Below are 23,511 nucleotides of genomic sequence, written 5' to 3'. Positions count from 1 at the left end.
ATCAACAATTTACTACTGCCGAGTACGTCTATTTTTCTTTTACATTAGAAGGAAAATAGATATGAAATGTTTTAATCTTAGTTGGGACTACAGATTTTCCAGTCTGATAACAAAATCTCTATCAGTATACTTTTTGACTTTGAGCAACACAAAAGAGAGCTTGGTTTTGGATACTGAAACACACACATTTATATAGACAAGAGGGCTGGCATTTTTGCTGTACAATTTCCTATAAAAGACAACTTTTAACTCTAGATGAGTGAGTCTTCAGAAGTCATTCTGTGGAACAAAGATGCCATCCAGTGGTTGGCTAGACTGATGATTAATGTCTTTCCCTTTTCATCCCAGCACAGTATTTAACTATTTCACATTTGCTGGCATAAATGACTGTGCTCATATTAGTTATTTCTCTGTCTTACTGAATTAAAATCTGAGTCTTATTGGATAAATCTAATATCCCAATATGCATGCTATTTTTAAGTAGGCAGTATGGTTTTCCAAGCTGTTTCCAAATGCAAGCTACGTTTTAAAATAGTTTAAGAGTTCATTCCTATATTCAACTTCTTTTAACTCCTCCTCTCTCTTTCTTGATTAAAAACACTCATGCAACTACAAAAAACGCTTACTTGAAAATAATGTTCGGGAAAAAAAATGAAATATTTGCACAGTTGTCTGTAACATACTTCAAAGATTTTGTTTAAATTAAGACAAGCCATTACAAAAGTCTGGTAGCATTTTCCTTATAAACAAATCTTAATTGCATGATTGCGTACTATTTTCCTTTTCATGCACTTTTAAGATTTGAGCCCAAGATGTCCCAATCTGCAATACTGGGCTGCTCCCAAGTAAGCTATAAGAATATGTAAGACAACTGAGACAGCATACCACCATTGATTCCCCTCTCTCTCAAAAGTGAAATTTCATGTTCTTAAGAAAAGTCCCTATACACATGGCAAGACACTAAGTCTGCAAATTCCATGCATCACAAGATCAGAGATCAGCTAAAATGTTGGATGCAAACAGTCACTTGAAATTACAGCAACAGCAGCTACTGTATTACATTTTAAAATACTGCAATTAATATAGTGCTTACTCTGACTTTCAAAGGTTTAATTTTGAGATTTCTCCCTAATCCTGCTTTGTCGTAGGAATCACCCACAAGGTCTGTGTTGGATCTTACCACTGATAAGCAAAAAGGAATGACACGAAACATCTGCAATCATCACTTTCTTTTCTTTTTTTTTTTTGACAAATGTGGAAAAATACATGCTCATCTTAGAGCTTGAAACATTTATTTGGAAAAATAAAGAAACTTAAATCTTAAGATGCCATTCAGAGATGAAACACCTGCATTAGCTTTCTATCATTCCCAAGGGGACACAATGCTTTGCAATTTATTAGATACATCATCACACATTTTGAGACATTCTGTCAGAATTATGCTATTAAACTTTTATTTAAAAAAATAAAAATGTAGTAACAGGCAATGGATTTAGAATGCGTGTCTTTTGGGTAGGCAAAGGAAGACTGAATATACAGTTGGTTATTACAAATTAGACTCTACTAGTAGAGAAGTAGACTTCTCTAGGAAGGAACACCTGCCTAGCAGGTGCACTATGGAAAACTATCGGAATCACACACATTAACGGACTAGTTCTACCCATTTCTTGCCCCATTTGGCATACAATGCTATTGAGCCTTATTCAATTCAGTTAGAACGTGTTAGGATAATACAGGAGTAAAAACATTTCTCTCTGACCTTGGAGACATGCAGAACTGGACAAGTCCCTGATCTAACCAAACCTGCTCTGACTCAGAAGTTGGAGCAGTTGACCTCCCAAGGTCCTTTCCAGCTGAAACGATTTCAACTTAGTATCAGGGGAACAGATGTTTTCCTTTATATTGTCCACAGTCTGAACTGTAGGTAATAATTACTTTAAGAGTCTGCTGTTTTCATTGTTGTCAGTGGTATATTACATTAGTAGGACCTCTGAGGTTACTGAATGAGACAGGCAATGTGCACAGCAGTTGTAGCGAAATATTCAGGCCCCTTGCAGATTTCAAGGGGCCTTCTGCTTCACCTCTCCCGACTACAGAAACCTCTAAACTGGACCATTAATATTATGGTACAAATATAAGTGTGGATCTCTACTGTAAAAGAAAAAATATTACAGAGAATGGAGTTCAAATTTCTATTCATTAATGTAGTAGAAAAGTCAGCTAAATGGAACACTCCATAGTTTCCACTGAAAAATGTAGCAACAATAAATTTCAATACAAAAAAAAAGTTGACAAAATTTCAGGAATATAACAGCTTTAGAGGCAGAAGCCTCAGGGTTGAAAACTACGTCACGGGACAGCTACCATAATATCCAGTGAACTCATGTAGGCAGTCTTACAAGTCATTAATTAATGCTGACACTGAGGGCTAAGCTGCAATTTGTGAAATTCCGAATTGCTGCCTCTCTGATGCAATTCTTTCCTCTGTTTCCCACCCCCTAGAAAGATACCGTAAGTTTAAGAATGTGTATGATTAAAGGAAATCAAAAATAGCAATTCCATTTCTAGTGACCATGTTCACATTTCCATTGCTAGTGACCAACACTTTGCTCACAAGAGTGAAAAGCTAGAGTAAGTTATTTTAAAGAAAGTAGAATATAAAATAATGAAACAAATATGCAATAATAAAACACTAAGGGCAAAATAAATTTATACATAACACAACTATTTTTCAAAATTCTTGCTTTGCTTTAGATGCCAGTTTGCCTTCTGGCTAAAAACACATTCTTCACACACGCTGGGAATGTTGAGGAAAACTAGTCAGCATTCAGAGGATTAATACAGATTTCCAGCTCTGTGCCTTTAGGCTTAATAGTCAGACATCTATTTGTCCTCAGGAGAGGTTAGGGGTTGAAATGCAAATATGCAAACAACTGAATTCTTTGTTAAGATATCAAGAAAAAGCTTGATCTTTGCTGCTGTTTAATAAATCCTTGCAATTTTATGGACTTATTTAAATGCAGCATTGTATCTTACTATTTTGAAGGAGAAAACAATGCAAGGAAACAAACACATTCATTCTGACTAAAATTTGTTCTCTAGAGGAAAAATGACATACACCCTTGACAGCTTATTTACCAAACTCACTAAAGATTTATTGATTTATCAATCAGTGCCTTGAGCATTTGCTTCTCCCCAAGGGAAAATTAACAATTCCAACTAACCTAATATATTCTATGTATAAACTAAGTGAATGCAAGAATCAATCCTGGCACAGTTTACAACATCCAGTCAAAAAAAATGCTGTCCCTTTTGGTGTATGTAAAATTGAAAGCTATACTAACGAAGAATAAATGCTCATGTTGCTTACAAACATAAAAAATACTTATTAAGACAGTACAATTGAACCCAACAGACATTTTAAATCATTTAAATACTCAGTGGGAGGCAAAAGCATCGGAAAGTAAAAAATTGAATGATTTTGCTTCTAGATTAATACTAAGTACTACCACTATTAGTTGCAATACTGACATGCCTCAAAGCAGAGATATTTCACAAAGGACTACAAAATTTCTTTCATTTCACCTGCAAAAGTCTAAGCCTGCTAATTAACTACTGGTTTGATGACACCAGAGCAACGTAAGAATTCGAGAAGAAAATAAAAATCTATGAATATTTTGTCATTTAACAAAGAAACAGAAAAGAAAAAAAATGCTCAAACATTACACAGATGCTTAATGTACTTTCACCAGTGGAAAAAAAATGCAACATGTTAGATTTGTTTTTCACTACAAACAGTAAATATATCCAACATACAGGAAAAAAGATAATAGAAATTTGCCGTACAAAAGAACCAATAACAGCAGCTCAATCCATCAATGCTACTGTATTAAACCTTGCAGCACCAGATCACTACAGAAACTCATAAAATGTCCCAATCTCTGCTACATAAGTAAGCACATGAAGAACAGGTAAAGCAACGCTTTCTCTTCTCTTCACACACTACCAGAAACATATAGTATTTTCTGTATGCTGATGAGGGGATAGCTGCAGCTTAGCAGCTATCTATCAACAGGATGCCTTGTCATCACATTCAGTATTTTCTCAGCAAGACACGTTCCACGTGAATGTTAAAATCTGATACACAAAAGCAAGGGTGTTGCTTTTTTGTTGTTGTTTGTTTGTTTGTTTTAACTTCATATATGTAATTCCATTTACCAGAATTTGTTCTGGAATCCACAGAGGTGAAGATTTTATGAAACATTCCAAAGTGTATTTAAAGAAAAATCCTAAAGACAGGGGCCCCCGCTCCCTTTATATTTTTATTTTTTAAATAGATCTAAATAAGAAAATTGTCATCCAATCACAGTAACAGTAAGAAAGCCAGGAATTATTGTAAAACACTGCCCTCTGGTGTTAAGCCAATTCTGATTTATATTTTATATTTAAGACCCCCCCACCCTCCAGCCACCCCCCTGCATTATTTTTTTTTTTACCTGAAAGAACCACCTCCAGGGTCATTCAGCTTGTTTTTCTGATTTGCAGAGACCTGAACACCAAAGCCCCCAGGACTTTTGCTGGCTTGTATTGTTGGTGCCTTCCCTACTGTGCCTGAAAAACACCAAGCGATGTTATTATGAGCTGTCTTAGACAATTTACATCAAAGAACCTTCTGTCCAGGAACTAAATTTAACTGTCTGTAAATTGCAAACAAAGGAAGTAGTTATTTTTTTAAAAAATTACACTGCTGAAGAAGAACAACTTTAGATTAAAAAAATATATTAATATTACAGTTTGTTCCATATTTACATTATAGTGAAGACTCCAAAACTGAAAACCATTGACCATAATTGGCTATAATATACAAAACAGTTGTGCATTTGCAATTATCATTAAACCACTTTTCTTTATAATCTGCACAGCATACAGGAACCTGATTTCAAATGTTCTTCATATAGATGTTTTAAGTCGCAGTCACCTGAGGTATTTGCTATAGCTTTTACATTTTCTTATAGTCATTTTTCTTTGTTGCAGTGAAAAAGATATATTTTCAGAGTTCAAAACATTATTTTAACTATTCTTTAATGTTTTAATACTGTATGTAGAAGACAACATACTATTTTAAAATTTGACATAACCCCCCTCATAAAGGTTGTCTTTTATTTTGTCTTTTTTGAAAATGTTCTTTTAAAGTAATTCATGTCTGTATCTCGATTTTACAAGTCTATATGTACATCAAAAAAGGGAGGGAGGAATTTCTAATCAAGCCGAAGTGTGGTAGACATTTAGCTTCTTGTGAAACTACATTAATAAATGGATATTAATTCCTCTCTGACATTTGTAAAATATAATCAAAAATAATTACAAGTTTATGTTACTAATTGGTAAATCAATAAACCTGCATTATTATTATTAGAAAACATTATATCAATATTTGACTCAAAAAGCACTGACAAATGAAAAATTTGGAGTTAGTCCACCTTTACTGCTTAGTATTTTAAGACTTGCTTCCTTAGGTTATATTTTGTCAGTATCCTTTAAATCCACCCGTATGTTGGCATGTGAAAGTAATTAAATCATATGTCTACTTGATCTCACCTTTTTCCTGTATATCATTTAATTTTATTGAGAGTTAAAAGACAAAGTATTTGAGACTGAGAAGTAGGTGAGTTTTCCTTCGTATCTGTGGATCTATTGCATAAAAATGGCATAGTATGAACCTTAGCAGAGATATGAAAACCTAAACCACAACTATCTCAACAAATCCTTTTAATAACACTTCTTTGCTGAAACAAAAAAATCTGAGCTTTGCATGAGCACATTACTTTTTTCATTTTGAAGTCTTCATCACCCTTAGCATATGCTCTCAAAGCAAAACTCATTGAAGAGTGTTTGTTCAGTTCTTCAATCTGCATAAATGCATTTTTGTGTGGACCCTCAACATTAACAAATGCAAAACAGGATTTAGGCTCTAGGCCTGAGGAATAAAACTATTTTGTCATCGGAATATTCAAGGTCTGTGAGATGTCACAGATAGCATTAGTTCATGGCCCAGTCAATTTTATCTATTTCAGATCATCTAATTGAAAGAGTTTTTTTGACTAAGTGAATTGGAAGGAAGGAAATAATACAATAGTAAAAGTCAGCAAATCTCTGCTTTCAACAATTTGCATTTAGGAAATTAAAAGTGTATTAGCCTTAAAAATTATTGCAATGCATCAAGTAAGGAAGCAGTAGCTCTCCTCCAGAGTTTAAAATTATATTCCTTAACAGCCAATATCAATGTTTTCTTTTCCACAGATAACTTTTGACCCCCGAAAATATGGAGAGGGTACAGCAAAAGAATAGTTAACCTCTTTGTCTCAGGAAAACCATATGTCTATACAGGATACTAAAAAATTGTCTCACTTTCTTTCACCCAATATAATAATTCTGCTCAAATGGACCTGGGAAAGTAAATATAAGTTTGGGGATGACAAATAAGTTTTCTGGTTTAAAATAAAATTCTGCATTATTAAGGAGTTAGACAAAAAATATGGCTAAAATACCAAATTATACTACAAGGCAGGGCATATTTTGAAAACTAGTAATCACCTGTGGGCCTATGTATTTCATGGGATTGGTAATGACATACAGAGTTTTTCACCACTGGGTCCTTGTTCCAAATCTCAAGTAGCATGATCCAGAGAAATAAGCCCAAATTTAGGAGCTTTTAAGTTCCTAGTTCTGCACAGGTCAAATAGGTGCAATGAATCCGGCTAATTATTTTAACCCCTGGCTCTATTCCTCCATCCACAAGATGCAGGAACAATTCACAGATTTATTATACTGATAACTGCTTTGATAAAGAAGTGTAAATTTTTCCTGAAATAACTATAAAGCTATTTCCCCTGGTGTGGATACTATTTATTAATATTAAAGTTCTTAGAGTCTGCCAACTATCTACACTACTGTTTTTAAAGCATTCTAGTTTGTTCACATGAATGCATTAATACTAATGTAAAGAAGCATTATACTAGGACATTCACTCCAATTTGAGAAGCGAAATGCAGCATTTTGTGGAAGTCAGCTCAATTCTTGCATAACCGTCTTTGGAAAGTCACACTCCACAGAATTGCACTACCGTAATTTTCTATATAGACCACATCCTATTCCAGTATCTTAGCTCTTTCTACAGAAATAGAGAGGTCAGTATAAAACACCATTACACTGGTGTTTTTAGTAGAAAGTTTTAACAATGCATCACGATTGAAACGTACTGGTATCTGACAGTATGCCATAGGCACTTCTTAGAGGTGCAAACACACAGCAGATGTTTCTCCAAACATGGGCTGCAAGATTCATAGCTTTCACAATGGGACATTTTCTAGATTTCCATTCTGACTGTTTTGGTGGTATAATTAAATAAATGTAGAGGTGAGCTTAAAAAAGCTTGTCAATAGGAATAAGCTCACCTGAAAGCAGAGCTTTGCATGAATTGGCCTTTATGAATTGTTGTCTTCCTTAAACCAAACTGCCAGTTAAGTACTGCCAGTACTTCATAGGCCAATTAATGGCTATCATGAATAAATTAGTGTTCTGAATTGACTGTTTAAAAGACAAGTGCCAATACCATGCAAATTCTTGTCATACTGTTGTCATTCACAACTGCAGACTGAACAAGCACAGAAATGAAATCAATCACTGCCTTCACTCTCAGACATTGGTCAGAAGTGAAAGTTCATACTCTAAGACACTGAACACTCTCCCTGTAAATAAACTCAGGAAATAAGTGTCAGTGCTATCAAATACACCTTATATGACAAGTAAATGCATTTCTTTCTAACCTGGAAAAACAGCCTACGACAGGCTTACAGTGACAGCTTGGTCTCCATGTCCATTCAGCCTTTGGATTCTCTGAAGAGAACTGAACAAGTAGAATATCAGCTGCTATTAAATGTGATCTTTGTTTTTTTGATGCTTTCTTTTCCCAAGAGTGAAAAAGACAAAGCAATAAAGTAAAATAAGCAGCAATACTTTCATGTACATTTAAACTACTTTAATTCAATACTTGAAGATGATAAACTCTGTATTCCATTACAAACCCTCAATCACCTCAGTGCCCACATCCAAAGAGAGGATCTCACGCATAATCAAACCCCAAGGCTAGCAGGTGAAAAGAAACAAAAAGGATATTTACTAAGAAAGTAAGAAGGGTTCAAAAATCCTCTTAAAAAGTGGGATGTATCAAACATTAATCCACCTGTGCGCAAACCCATAAGAAAGTTGTGTATAATACCACACCTCCTGCTCCCCTGGCATGTCATGTTGCTGCAATCAGTCTCTGACCTCACCACAGAGTAAACACACTGCCTGGAAAAAAACACGTGGGTTGAGAAATTTCTCTAAAACTCCCACCTCAACTTCTCTAGCCGCAGAGACAGTGACTATAATGTTCTGCTTCATGAGCATTAAGGTATTTTTTGTTTCAGGAAAAATTAATAATTTCTTTCTTGGCCCAGAGTTAGAGTATACAAGAGTCAAGTTCCTGACTTCTTTCAGAACTTCATAAGGAACTAAGCATATGTGAGTTTAGTTGTAATGTAGTTTCAAAACAATTAACTATGTCAGTCTGAAATATGTCAAAACTGCATAGTGAAAACATGCACTCCTCAGCCAGTATGAAATAAAAAAGTAAGTGTCAAGCCTGCTAATGTCAGCACTGTAAGTTTTTCCCATGCTACTAGTTTGTAATTACAATGAAATTCATACAAAGGTAACAATCTCACTAAAACATTTAAACCCATACCTTGTGGTCTAATGGTCTGAGTTATTACCACTGGCATCCTAATCTGGGTAGTCTGGCAAGCAGGGTTTCGTTTCACAGTTTGAGCAGATGTTGACTGGATAATCTGCTATTATTAAAAAAAAGTATACTTATATTATACTCTTTATACACAAACACACACAACGTAAATACACTAATACCTCTAATTACTAATATAAGCATATGGATCTCTACAAGCACAACCAGCTAGTGACAAAAGTCATTTTCATGTAATGCATGTGGTTGTGTGTGTGTGTATATTCATATTTAGCTGTTATACTTTAAAAAAACCCAGATATTTGACACAAATGTCATATGTCCCAACCGTCATCAAAAATATATTTCAAAGATGTGCAGTATACATTAAAGTTTAGACCTTTGTCTTCAGATTTTTTTTTTCAGAAAGCATTTTTGTAGAAGAAAATGCTACAATAATTTGAGTGGTATATACTTACAACCATTAGGGCTCTCACTATAAACCTATGCTTTTTAAAGAAAGTATATACTAGAAGTAAATTCCAAAATATTATGGGTTCCAAGGTCAAAAATACACAAGAAGGAATGCAACGTTTTGTGGTGATCGTACAGTATTTGTCTTTTAAACGTTAATTCGGTATTCTCATGTTTTCACTTACTACTAAAACAAATTCTGAGGTCCTTACCCAAAACTGAAACTGGGCCAGAAACTTAGAATTTGACTCACAAATAAATTTAATCAAAAAGAAAAAACTCCAAGGGTCATTCCTAAGCGATAGCAAAATGTATGTTCATGAAATCAGGGACAAGGTAGGCACAGATGTAAAGAACAGAAGATTCAGTAAGACATGTGGATGCTGCAGAGCTGAAAAAAAAAAAATCCTTAAATGAACTTTGAAAACAAAACACATGCAAATAGCTGTAAATAAGATTACAACCACAACTCAGGTCAGAAAACCTCAGAAGTCATGTGCTCTTCACAGTCACAACTATGTTAGTGCCATAGCATAATGGTCCCATTGCTGAATTACAAGTCTCTGTCTTGCACCATTCAGTACTACCTCCTAGAAGACAATACACAATGCCATACACCACCATACGAAGCAAACAGGAAACACTGCACCTTTATTCATTGTTATTCTTACAAAGTATCTAAAACCATATTAATTAGCTGAACAATGAAGACAAAATCTCTGACTTCAAAGTGTGCTATGGAGAAAAGGAAAGGAGAAATATATACTTTGTTTTGTTTTCAAATGATATGTAAAAGTAGAGAATTAAGAAGCTGAGGAACAAATAGGAAAGTGTTCCATCAGCAGGAACCTGGGTTCCCCAGTCTGAAGATGAAAACTACAAATAAAAGAACAGAGTAGCGAGGGAACAAGACCTTTAATATAGTCTGGAGAAAAAAACAAATAGGAATATTGTGAAGTTAGGAAATTGCATTCTGTACAACCTAAAATATTAGAAGTTGAGAGGTCATAATAAACCTGCAGATGGAGAAGCATTAGCAATAGCTACTCGCAGAAAGAGAAAAGGGGAAAAAAAAGATTAAGGATTCAGCTTCAACTACAGACACTGAAGGAGAACAGAGTATTTGGACTAAGCACAGAAATGGGACAAGTGGATATAAATTTATTTAGTCAAGACAGGCAATGAGTAAATAGTAACACTCAGAAGGGAAAGAATTAAGTAGGTACCACAGGAAAAACATAGACGATAAGAGGGAAAAAGTTGAATTTGACTCCATTTTCAAGCACACAAAACAGTTTCCATGTACAAGTGTATTTTAGTAAGTAAGGAGACATAATAGCCCAAAAGTAAAAAAGGGCTATTGATACAGAAGAGGAGAATGTTGCCACTTCCACAGTAATATATTGGATGAGTCTTCAGAGAATATTGAAGAAAAGCAGACATACCTTAACTGGCCGAAAGTCAGGCCAAAAAGGACTTATGTGTGACCTGCAGATAGAATCACCGTCTGGTACTACAGTAATCTTCTGTCATTAAGCAGCAAGCAACTTCTAGAGTTCAGAATCAAATTGTTTCACCTGATTAATATTTTCATGTGAATACCCTAAGAAGTCTGTCATTAACACCATTAAAGATAGGCTAATATTTAACCTTTTAAGATCACACAAATAACGACAATGCTTTCTTTATTATTAAATACATTCAAAATATATTCAAAAAATGTTCTTTAACAAACATTGTACTAGGACCTCAACATAAGTGCTGAAAATGTAGGAAATGACTGAGAAATAATCTTTTCCAAAGGGTGTAGATCAGAATCAGCATTTTAAATTCCATATTGAAACTGACCAGCAACAAGGAACAACCGCACCTGAACTCAGAGCAACATTTTACAGTAACTCGGATTTCATTTTCTATATGGTTTTAAGATACATTTCAACACAGATGTGATCTTCAAATCTGGAATCAGTTAAGGAATAAGTATTAGCAATTTGTTTGTGAAACAGAATATGCAACCTTCTTTCCAAACAAAGTACCTAGTAAAAACTAATGAATCAGAGGTAACTTACGCTACATCACAATTTATAAACAAACTACCACTCTTCATCAATTAAACTAATTCAAATTGTTCTAATCTTCTTGCCTATTTTCCCCATAACACAAATATTTCTATTTTGTCCTGAATTTGGCCTGGAAAATATAGGCAATGAACAAGATACTGGCAAGCCAGTCTGGGAGATGATTAACTTAACCAAAATTAAGTTCCATTTCCGACAGCCTAAAAATGTGCACAACGAGCGTACCCCCATTTAACGTAATTCATTCATATACTCAATCTTGAATGACCAGTTCGTTCAGGATTTCCTAAACCAGATGTATATAGAAAATACAGAAGTGGATGTTTTTAGTATACTGAGGTTATCAGAGACATTATTTCAGCTTTAACAGAAGGAGAGTTCTTATTGCTGTCTGCACTTATATAAAGGGAAGGTGTGGAGAAGACAGATCCAGGCTTTTCTGGATACACAATGGAAGGATGTAATGCAATAGACACAAGCTGAAATACGGGAAATTCCTCCTAATGTAAGAAAAAACAATTTACTATAAAGGTGTGCAAACACCGGAACTGGTTACCCAGAGAAGCTGTGGAAGTTCACCTTGATGTTCACAACATGACTGGTTAAGGCCCTGGGCAACATGCTCTAATTGGACCTCCTGTGAGCAGGAGGTCAGACTAGACACCTCCCAAAGTCCTCTCCAACCTATATATTCTACCCCTACTGCCAAAATTATAATATTAATGATATTTTAGAAGTGCTGAATCTGAAAAGGTGGTAAGACTAAAACAGTCTTCAGTTTACACAAACCTCTCATCATTCCATCTCCACTAAAAAGAACGGAATTCATTTTCATTATTACCACCACTGAAGACAGCAAGCATAACAGTAGAACAGTAACAACAAAGACACAGAAAACACAGAAGGTTTATTGTGATTTAGCTATTGCTTGGAGTTGATAAAAATCTTGGAAAATAGCAGAATTATCAAACAAAACTACAATTAAGACAGTGCCATGACAGCACAAGTACTGTCATAGATCGGCCTATTCCTCTTCAATCTATCAGTCGAAAGTAGAAGAATCATCTCAGTGGCTGCTGCACTTCAAAACCGTTCAAGGAATGTATTAAAGCAAGAAAGTCATGGCCTTGCTTCTTCTCAAATGGCAATATGGTAGAAGTTAACTTCATTCTTTTCTATAAAATAACATTTCTCTGCAAAATGACAAGCACACTTCTCACAATAAGTATTCTCCTTTTATTTCACCATCCTACTCCCCCCCTAACCATCACCACTCTGCTGCACTAATGAGGCTCGCTTTGATACATCGTTTGTCTGCTCCTCCAAACAAGTTCCTTCTCTCACTTTCTGAATGCTCAGACTACTACTCTGTCCATTTCTCAGTTTTCTCATCTGAAAAAATTTTCACATCTGAAAAAAGGGCTGTGTACGTGATGGTGCTTGTACAGAACAAACAGATTTGCGGATGAAAAAAGGATATTTAACAGACATATTACTGATAACTAGAATATTAAAATGGTCACAACTGAAACATCCATTTTTCTTAAAGACCTTCTCAAAAAGCTTAGATTCAATAACTATATGACAATAAAATTATAGTGCTCTCTGGTCCCAATCTTAAGCCAAAAAGTGATGGCCATGACAGGTGTGAATCTTCTACCATATGTATTATTGCATGACAAGGAACACATTACAGATGTAAAGACAGATAATTAACACAATACTCAAGAAGACAATAATTAAAAACACAAATGATCAACAGATTGAGAAAGATTTCGGTGCATAAAATGCATTGAAACAGAAAGACTGATAACTTCTTTTACTTTCTCCTTCCTAAATGGCAGATATTAAATAAAAATGAACGCTACTACCTACAAAGCATTAAAAGAAAAGAACCTTTATGACGATTAGATTAGAGCTCACTGCTAAAGGCTTCAAGGACAGGAATTTTGCACGTCTCCCTGATCTAGATGCTGCTTTACAGATGCATAAGGTCACAATGGTATGTTTCCGCTTACCTGACAATAGCTGGAAAATTAACCTAACTTGATTTACATAAAACATAATTTGCAACAGAAGCATCTGATCCAGAAGTTTAAGCATAACAAATATAGCAATAAAACCAGCAAAGGAAATAGATGTTTCTGCAAAGAATGGAACATAATAATAAATTTTCAAAATATATCTTATACTGAGCATTTTCTCTCTCAATTAAAAAAAAGTACTGTAGAAGGAAGAAACAAATACGCCACTTGTAAATGTACAGAATTCAGAATGGCCGAATGTCTGATATGACATTTATCTTCACTCATGAGTAAACACTTGCTAACTCACTTGTGGCTATGCCACTTGTGATTTATCAGTCTACTCAATCCTGAAGATAAATGTCATATCAAACCTCAGCTACCATGTAATCTGGCAGCATTAACTTCCAATGTTCACGCATTTACGGACCTAAGTTCATATTTACCATTATTTAAACATGATGCAACAGTAACAGAATTTTTCACCAATGCCTCAAAATTTGCGTAAGCAATTACTGTTTTCCTCCCAAACACAAAACCTTTTTCTACTTTTTAATGCAGTACATAAATTTTAATGTTAATATGGCAACAATATTGTTCCATTGTGTATATGCCTTCAAAGAAGCAATGAAGTAAATAAAAATAAAAGCCACTGGATCACTTGACCCACTTGCTCCCCAGTGCACCACACGATCCTTCCCAGTACTTTATCTAGGCTAATTTTGAATGTTTCCAGTGATGGCTCTTTCATCACTTCCTTTGGGAGACTGATTACCATCAAATAGTCTGTTCTACTGTAAGGACATTTTGCCTTATACCCAGACGAAATCCTACTTCGCTTAATTTTATCCCGTTGTTCATATTTATACTCCCTTAGACTATTCTAAAGATTTAATTTGATAGACTATGTCTATCCTAAGTCCTGAAAATATTTGTAAATGTTTTTGATACTCTCCTTCAGTCAGTATTTGACCACATTACTTGCATTTAGTATCTCTAAAGCTTTTCTTTCAGTCTTTGCTCTTAAGTTTGTCCTCTAACAGACATATTTTATTACTGGTTTCCAAACAGCATGCATTGCCCGTGTCCTTCTTATATTAAGGTATGAGCCCATGAAATTCCGACAGTGGAACCCATAAAAATAACACAAAAACTCACTAAACTGTATTTGAAACATGCATGTAATCTTCTAACTATAGGTTTTGTTCCTACTGAAGGATCCTAAATATCTACTGCTCAGCATCCATTTTTATTTAAATTTCATTGTGGACCAAACTTCAAGCCAGCAACTAGATCTCTCTGTTAGTTCATTAACATAAACTACTCCTTTTATCCAAATAGCCATTTTCTACTCTTCCACTAGATATTTAGAAGACCAACACAGAACACTGCTATATAACATGATTCTTGTTCTGTCCCTTTATTTTATTTGCAAATTCCATTGTTCTATCTCACTTTCTAGGAGCCTCCAACTAGATCTGCACAATCTTTATACTACTTTACGAGGAGCGGCTGAGGGAGCTGGGATTGTTCAGCCTGGAGAAGAGAAGGCTCAGGGGCAACCTTATCGCACTCTACAGATACCTTAAAGGAGGCTGCAGAGAGGTAGGGGTTGGTCTATTCTCCCACGTGCCTGGTGACAGGACGAGGGGGAATGGGCTCAAGTTGCACCAGGGGAGGTTTAGGTTGGATATTAGGAAGGACTTCTTTACTGAAAGGGTTGATAGGCATTGGAATGGGCTGCTGAGGGAAGTGGTTGAGTCACCATCCCTGGAAGTCTTTAAAAGACTTTTAGATTTAGAGCTTAGTAATATGGTTTATTGGAGGACTACTTAGTGTCAGGTCAGAGGTTGGACTAGGTCATCTTGGAGGTCTCTTCCAACCTAGATGATTCTGTGATTCTGTGATAATTAAATTTGTCTTAATTAAGATGAATCACTTTAAATTTCTTACTGTTTCTTTATCATTTAAATAACTGGCTTCAACCTCCAGGAGCACTTTCTTCTTATGATGCAGTGTCAACACAATATAAAAAGTGCAAATCAATCTCCTTTACTCAACAATCTACTTACAACTTCACAACTTTTAACAAATAAAAACCAACTTTGTTATTCATAGAAATTTTGTCTGCTCTACCACCTAGAATGAGATGGGTAATGTCTGCATATATAAGGGTATATAGAGCTCCTTCCCACTAAGAATGACAATTTAGAGAAACTCTGAACGTTGCATTTAGAATAATTATAGAAATCGATTGCTGGCTTATCTCATTAGAGTCTCATCAATGAAATATTAGCCCAAGATTCATCCACATTTCCCCTGCTAGTAGTAGCTAACCAGTACTAATAGCACTATCTAGCTCTTATATAACATAGCTTTATAACAGGACGTATACTTTACAAAACAGATAAATAATCTCCTCTTGCATCTCTGTTAACACTAGAGTTTAATGAAGTTTCCTTTGTGCAATCTTCATTGCATGCTGAACAGCACACAGAGAACTCCCAAGTTGCAAGAAACCTCACTGTAACAGGGTGATGTATCACCACATTAGAACAGCCACAAGCCACATGAACAAGCTCTATGTTCTGTTCTATGGGCAAAACTTGTGTATGATGGGAAACAAACCTGACTACAACTTAGCATCTCAGTACCTTACAGAGTTCTGGGTTCGCTGTATGTATGCCAAATCTGGCTAGAGACAGCTCACACATCTTAGCCCCATTGCTGAGTTCTACAGATATGCTCTGTCTTGTGCTAATTTCTACCCAAATGAACATCAAGGATTCTTTGTTATTTAGGAATAACAACCGGTGAAGCCAATGTTGCTTTACCTTCAGAAATCTCAATCGTGCTAAACTCCTTCTCATATACACTTCATATTGTTTTTCTGGAAACAATAAAATTGCTTTAATGTAATGTAATGTTTTTCATTTGTTTGTTTTAAAACAGCAGAATCTTACAATTACAAATCAGAATAACTTCTGAATGAGCTTTCCAAACATGCTAAGAGAGGGGAGTACTGTGACCACTACTGAATGTAGAAGGGCAGACTTTAAAAAAGAACTGAATTTGCATAAGGCGATGTTTTTTAAAAATACCATTCTGACTAATGAAATTCAAAACATTATAAGATGAGATGCTATGAAAGACTCAATATATGCAATGACAAAAATTAATATCATGTCTTTCCAAATGTGTTGTGAACTATCTCCTAGCGCTGACCCCTTTATAAAATCCCTTTTGACAGAAAAGTCAAACAAAATGAACAGTTAACTGATTTTTAACTTTTTTAAAAAGAAACTGGACTACTGTAACTAGCTGGTTTGAAAAGATCTATATTCCAAAATAGGCTTGCCCTTCTGCAGCTGGACAGTTTGCATAGCCAGCTGGAACTCTCTCCAGTGAGCTTCAGGCTTGGAGAGTCTGGAGCTCAGCCAGTTTCCTCCATCAGTGCTGGCCACCCTTAGGCAAGCCAGCTGTAATCTTCCTCTTCCGGAAAAGTCCCAGGCAAGACTGCCAGCAGCTCTTTGCTGTGCTTTGATTTTGGGGAGCACAAAAAAAAGTATGAAGAGTGTGATCACTGTCACTACAAAAAAAAAAGTCAGTACTTAAAAACAATTACTAGAGTGACATGGAGATGCTGCTGGGTTGTCTGCTTGGCATGTGAGCTAATTGCTGTTGTGGTACATAGGATTTTTTATGCAGTGACTCCTATTGTCTGATGCTACTTTTGTCTGTATAGAACTAATCTGAGGGCCATTTAGAAGTGCTTGGTCAATGCAATGTTTGGTTCTATTAATCACGTATGTTACTGATAAATTAAAAACAAATACAAAAAGCCAGTTTTACAATAAATCCAATGAATTTTCATTTTTTGTGTATTCACTTCTCTATAAAATATGTTCTAGAAGTATTAAGCATAGTTTTGCTCTGCATTTGCTACCTTTAGAAAAAAAAAAAGAGGTCATCTCATGTACCCAGTAAGATGAAAATCCAGTCCTAGAACTATCAGCCTTTGCAGACGGAAAACTTCCTTTGCCAATCAGACCAATCTCCTCAGTGTTCTTTTAGCAGTTGTCAGTTCCTTCGTATTGCACAGGTATGTTGAATAAGATGACAGAGCAACTCTTCATATTACTAGTCTCCACTCACATTAATATCATGATTGCTTGCTTTGTGTATGCATCAGATTGTTAGAGAAACTAAACACACATGAATGTAAAGACCTGTCTCACATGAGTTTGGATCTATCCCATTCAGAAAATATTCCACAAGAACTATAAGCATCAGTGAGACTCCTCATGGACTTACTGACATTTTCGTTGTTCAACATCAGTGTGTCTCAAGGGGGGGGGGGGGGGGGGTGTAACCTGCCTAGCAGTCACTGGAGTGTTTAGAGTGGGTTGCAAAATGTTGGAAAAAGCAGTGCTACCTGGCAGTACCTTAGCCCTAGGACTATGACACGAGAGCAGACTAGACATACTGGCCATGAATGACAAGTGATAATACCTGTAAGAAACCTGCTAGCTGCTGTCAGAAATTTGCTTTCTCCAGGACAGAGACTAATTTGTACACCTACTGCTTGTAATTACAACCAGTTCCTGCTCCCCTACCTTGAAGAACCAATGCCATTGCCAATTTCAGTCTTACAAGACACAGACAAATCATAAAAGTCACAAAAAGTCTAAGAAACACTTTTCTAAATAATAAAACAATCCAGAAGTGGTGGGAAGAACACATTTCAGAAAAGAATTCACATGGCTGAACAAAAAGCAGTCAAGTTAAGGTGCAAAACATCCACATCTCGTTTGTATTACAACCAGCAAAGTTGTGTATCTAAAAAAAAAACACAAGTCAAATGTTCTTACACCTTAAAACTGTGTTCACAAAAGGCTGATAAAATTCTATTTATTTCATTTGTAATTTAATTATTTAACAGCCAAAAAATGTAAGGTTCAAAAGACCCAAGGCTCAGATGTTTTTGATCTGCATAATGCTAATTTTAAAATAAAGTACAATAAACATTCTCCCCCCGAACACCCTAAAAGCTATTTCCTTTGTATAGCATACAAGGATAGATCCCTGCAAGGTGTTACATTGTTCTATGTGCATCTCTGAATCTTGATAATATACATTTTTACCAATTTGATATACTTTCTGGAACCTGTCAGTTTGATTTTGAAACCAAAGTCAAGTACTTTAATCATACATACATAGAAACTACAGACAAAGGAATTCTTACATCTTTGCTTAGATGGATGTTAATGCCTATATAAACTTAATGCCTTGGCAAAAATTCTAAATGAGTTTTAACTACAACTGTACACACACACACACACCAGCAGGATATATTCATCACCCTCTCAATGACTAAATGGCTGTACTGTTGCCTTATTGGTAACGCCTCTGCAATTAATGAATCTAACCATGTAATACTCCAATATACAATAATGACATGTTTCAGTAAATAAAATATGGCACTGTTTCTAAACAAAACATACTGGTACAGTCCAGCTGTTCTACACAATTTTGTAATTATGTATAGGAGAGTTAAAAATGAGGTAGCTGATTTTAATGCAGACTAATCTAAACAAAGCAACATACCTAATAACATACTAAAAATTTTTCTCTTGCCTTTAAGTCTTGAAAAGTTTTCTGTTCTACATCTGTAATTAATTCAAAATCCACTGTGATCACACAACAATCATATTTCTGAAAAAAAGGCCAAGAGTATACAGAGTATTACTTAAAAATTTAAGATATGCTTATAAAGTTATCTAAATTAAGGGTTCGGCACAAAGTTTGATCATGTATGTAAAGATCCATAAAATGAGGTGCTACCGCACAGTACAGAACATGATACAAAAAAAAAAACGTATTTCCCAAACAAGCTGAAAAAAAAAACACATTAAAAACTGCTATTCAGTCTGTTAAGAAATTCTCTTTCATACTACAGTACCTACCAGTTGAGAACTCTGATTTGACTGTACCACCTTAACCTGAGGAGGCTGCACTGTATTTGATACAGAGACTGTGCAAATGTTGTTTGGTTGCCTTATTCCTATTGTCTGCGTTGTGACAACAGAGGAAATACTTCCAGAGGCAGATTGAGGTATAACTTGTGATAGCTTGGTTTGTTGAAGTGACTGCTGAGACGGCTGTCCTTGCAAAACTGAATGTTGACTATTCAGTAAAGATTGTCTCAATGCAGGTAGACTTTTCTAAAAACAGAAGAAAGTTGATGAAATATCAGGTTTACCAGGTTGACAAAAAATCTTCTGAAATTTGCTGTAAACATAATTAAAAGAATGCAGTTTTCTGTCAAATTGTACAATCTGCCCAGTCATCAACAAGAAACAATACTTAACACATTTTATAAGAGCACAAGTTCAGTTTCCATTTTTAGTAAGCTTTCAATCTGAATTTAGCAACTCTGCAGACTTTGACATGCCTTAATTCCATGGTAATGGTAAAACATATAACACTCCCCTCCTCAAGACTATCTAGAACTTGTAGCTTAGGTATTTGGAAAGGGGAAAGAAAGGGAAGGGAAGATAAGACAGAACAGTAGGAAAAGCCCACTGCCTGCTAGAAGAAATAAGCTGCACCAATTTGCTTCTCTTGGCATGCCTCCAGTACCTAGAATAAGATGATTTAACTGTTGATGCCCTACAGCGATAGTTGTTTACTGTATTATTACTGATCTAATGTATTCTGACTGCATTAGAAAAGTGTACTATTGTATGCTTCATGTTCAGACCAGTTCAGCCAAAAAATATAGTTCCAAAAGAGTATACCGTACCTTCTGAATAAACTTTTTACTTTTTAAGTGGTAGCAGAGTTCTTTTGAAGTGCTCCCCCCCAGGCAGCTGTAGAACGTAACAATGTTTAACTCAAGCTACAGTCTTTCTAAACTTCTAGTACTTATTTAAAAAGTAATGTCTGTTGCCAAAAAAAAAAAGGACTTCAAAGAAAGGAAACAAGTTAAAACTTATCCTCATGCTGAAAGTGACTGAAGAATAAGAGCAGGAATAAGCACAAATAAGGGTTAATGGTAACTTGAAAAAAAACAGAAGCAAGGGGAGAAAGTTCTGAAGAAGAGTTGAACAGAGAGAAGAAAGACAGGGAATTTGCCCTAAACTGAGAATTCTTGGACTAGAAGAAAAATGCTTTTAAAACAATAGTTGTGGTTTTGTTGGGGCATAATTAAACATGCTTTGTATATATGCATATAATCTTGCATATGGAAACTGTTTTAGGTAAAGTAGAAAAAACAGAAGTTAAATTTACCCCTACATTTTCTACTTTAGGATCCAACAATCAATAAATCCATTTGGAATCCCTCTTCTATATGAGGAGGGTTCCAGATTACAGGCAGGATCAGCTCATCAATTATTTCAACAGCATTATCTGGTTCCATTTTTCATAATCACCATTACACATGCATTGGAAGTTATAAGTGATTCATATATAAATTACAATAAATATAGAAAAAGCCTATTTAATTAATTGAAGCATTCTATAGAACTCGTAACTCTTCTAAATGAGTGTTGTACTTTACAAAAGACAGACCACAGAGAATTAAATGCATTGTAACAGTAAAGTACAATTTTTACTGTACAATTTTTGAAGTTGTGCAGACTTCAGTAGAAATTGGCACCACAAAGTAAAAATTGAATAGTCTCACTTTAGATGGGTGAAGCTAATTCCACTTTAAAAGTGTATTTTAAAACTTAAAGTATTGACATTTGCATTGGAATCAACTAATCTAAACAATATTCACATTACCTTAAGGAAAGGTACAAGATATGGCTGGGGTGATGATTTGAGTTCTGATTGAAGGCGGCCTGTAAATTCTTCTGGATCAATCTTTGCATCCTTGGAGGGAAAAGAACAAACCATCAATAATTCAGTTCAGTTGTTTGGTTGTTTTTCCAGATAATAATGAGAACAAGCTCACGCGTAAAAATGGACTTACATATATACACACGTACTCACACACATATATATGTATATATTTATGATGTATATATGTGCGTGTAGGCTGTTTCAGAAAAGACCGTGGTTTGGAGGAAAAGAAACTCAATGTATCCTCAAGTAAAAATCCCGTATTTTACTGTATTTTTCAAAACATGACCACAGTATTATCCATCAAAACAAGAATGTTTTTGAGGAATGCACACTAAATACTTTGTTGCACTTCCCTTTTCAGAAACTATGAGAAAACCTACATTAACAGTTTTTTTGAAAATACGTAACAAACAGGATATTTGCATTTTGATGCAGCCCAACTCCTTTCCCTATCATTATAGGGAAAAAAAAAGCTAAGATCAAAGCAATAGTTTTCAGCACATATAAATAACAAGTTTAAAGATAACTGACATTAGTGAGAGGTATTTACCAACAAATCCTGAACCAGAGCTTTCACATTACGGGACGTTTCTGGAGAAGGTGAATTATGAGAAGCAAGTTTTATAAGAGTAGCTAAAAAGTTTTTGCATTTTTTCACATTTTCTTGCATTTCCTGGAAAAAAAAAGAAAAGAAAAAAATCATATCCATGCTATCTTCCAATTATGATAGCTGTATGTTTTAATCACTATAAATAGAGAAAATGATTAGATTGTTCTAATTCAGGCAGGAGATATTTCACATACATCTGCAGCTATTTTGCTACTGCTGCTAGTTACCTGACATTTTCTTCACTTCTGTATGTAACTGAACATCATACCTCATAATGACTAACAAAAGTCAATGAAAGAAATATATTTAATATCTTACAGTCTGATTTGATAGAAATAGCCATAAATAAGAGAACTAATGTAACAATTTGTTGGAGATGTATTCTCCTTTGAGATACAATGTAGTGTCCCACAAGCTACTTAATTTGTTAAATTATTGATTCAATATGCTTTTGCACAAAGCAGCTACAGCAGTAAAATCAAATTAGAAATAGTTTTCAAACATTATCATATCTAATGTTTTTTCATCAGCAGAACAGTAGATGCTCTAATTTTTCAAGCTATTATTTTTATGTGCTGTAATTTGGTCTGAGAACCAGAAATGTAACATTTCAGTGTAACCACAGTTCTGAGGCCCAGCGATATTATAATAATGATGTCCATAGGCTAAAGGCCCGATTGTTCTGTTTACAGAAATGGAATAGGTCTTTCACTATTGAAACATATGTGGTCAATTTTCCCCATCCTGCCATAAGTGTTCTCTGCTTTCAGAATCTGTATTCCATTTAGTTGAAATGGTTTCTTCTTTGTAAAGTATTTGTTCCATCACAGGGAGTGCGCTTGCATGAATGTTCCACTTCTGAATAGATCTGAGAAGTTCATAAAATATTAATAAAATCAAGTATCTAGTATTTTAATACTTACCTGTGATACAACTGTAGTTCCAGGTACAGGAGAGCTTGGTATTACTTGAGGCTGTGCTGGTACTTGTGCTGTTGTATGAGGTGGAAGTGGCAGCCGAGGCTGACTCTGCGTCTGTGCTGAAGCTTGAGTTTGTCCACCAGTAATTACTGCAGGTTGTTGAGATGCTGATGTTCCTACTGTTGCTACTGTGGTCTTGAATACATTTTGAGCACTTGTTGAAACTACTGATACCTATTAATATTTTATATTGAAAAACAGATCATTCTGTAAAGTATTATGCTCAACCATAAAATTCTTAAAAACCTGACCAAAAAATGGTTTCTTTCACATACACCTTTACTAACAAAATAAAACCATTAACTTTACTAATTAGAACTCTAATGTTGTTACCCTTTATACCCTTTAACCATACTGAATAGAAGTCATCCTCATTTAAAGTTCTTTTTATTACAAAAATAAACATACCACTAAAAATGAGTTGCTATTATCCAGTCCTTTAAGGTGACGATGCTGACGTTACGTCTGTAACTCAACTTTCTGCAAACTTGTCCCTTGATATAAATAAGACTATTGCTGAGGATCTGTTGTCATATCATCAGGTTTACAATTATCTATACCCCAGTTACAGCTCAGATCCAGATTATACTAACACACCAACACAGCTTCCCAATCTAATTTGAGCTCAGCAGCTGTATATATGCTTTTGCACAGTGCAAAGCCCTAGCAAACAAAACTGTCTTGGATGTAGCTGGACCAAATGTAAAAA

The 23,511-nt window shown here is 35.1% G+C and overlaps 1 protein-coding gene across 1 annotated transcript in view; it reads right to left on the bottom strand.

The window, feature by feature from the left end:
* The window catches only part of LOC121076953 (transcription initiation factor TFIID subunit 4-like), a 147,644-nt gene that overhangs the window by 108,419 nt on the left and 15,714 nt on the right, over positions 1–23,511 (bottom strand). Inside the window, exons 4-9 of the mRNA XM_040571616.1 lie at positions 22,746–22,976; positions 21,763–21,885; positions 21,150–21,239; positions 19,325–19,582; positions 8,789–8,894; positions 4,497–4,611 (exon numbers count right to left, since the gene is read on the bottom strand). Of these exons, the coding sequence (XP_040427550.1) occupies positions 4,497–4,611; positions 8,789–8,894; positions 19,325–19,582; positions 21,150–21,239; positions 21,763–21,885; positions 22,746–22,976 (923 nt within the window). The remainder of the gene's footprint in view (positions 1–4,496; positions 4,612–8,788; positions 8,895–19,324; positions 19,583–21,149; positions 21,240–21,762; positions 21,886–22,745; positions 22,977–23,511) is intronic.

This window comes from Cygnus olor, chromosome 12 (assembly GCF_009769625.2).
Source record: "Cygnus olor isolate bCygOlo1 chromosome 12, bCygOlo1.pri.v2, whole genome shotgun sequence".
Classification (NCBI taxonomy): Eukaryota; Metazoa; Chordata; class Aves; order Anseriformes; family Anatidae; genus Cygnus; species Cygnus olor.
Note: the sequence above shows the minus strand (reverse complement) of the source record. Positions and strands in the feature narration are given on the sequence as shown.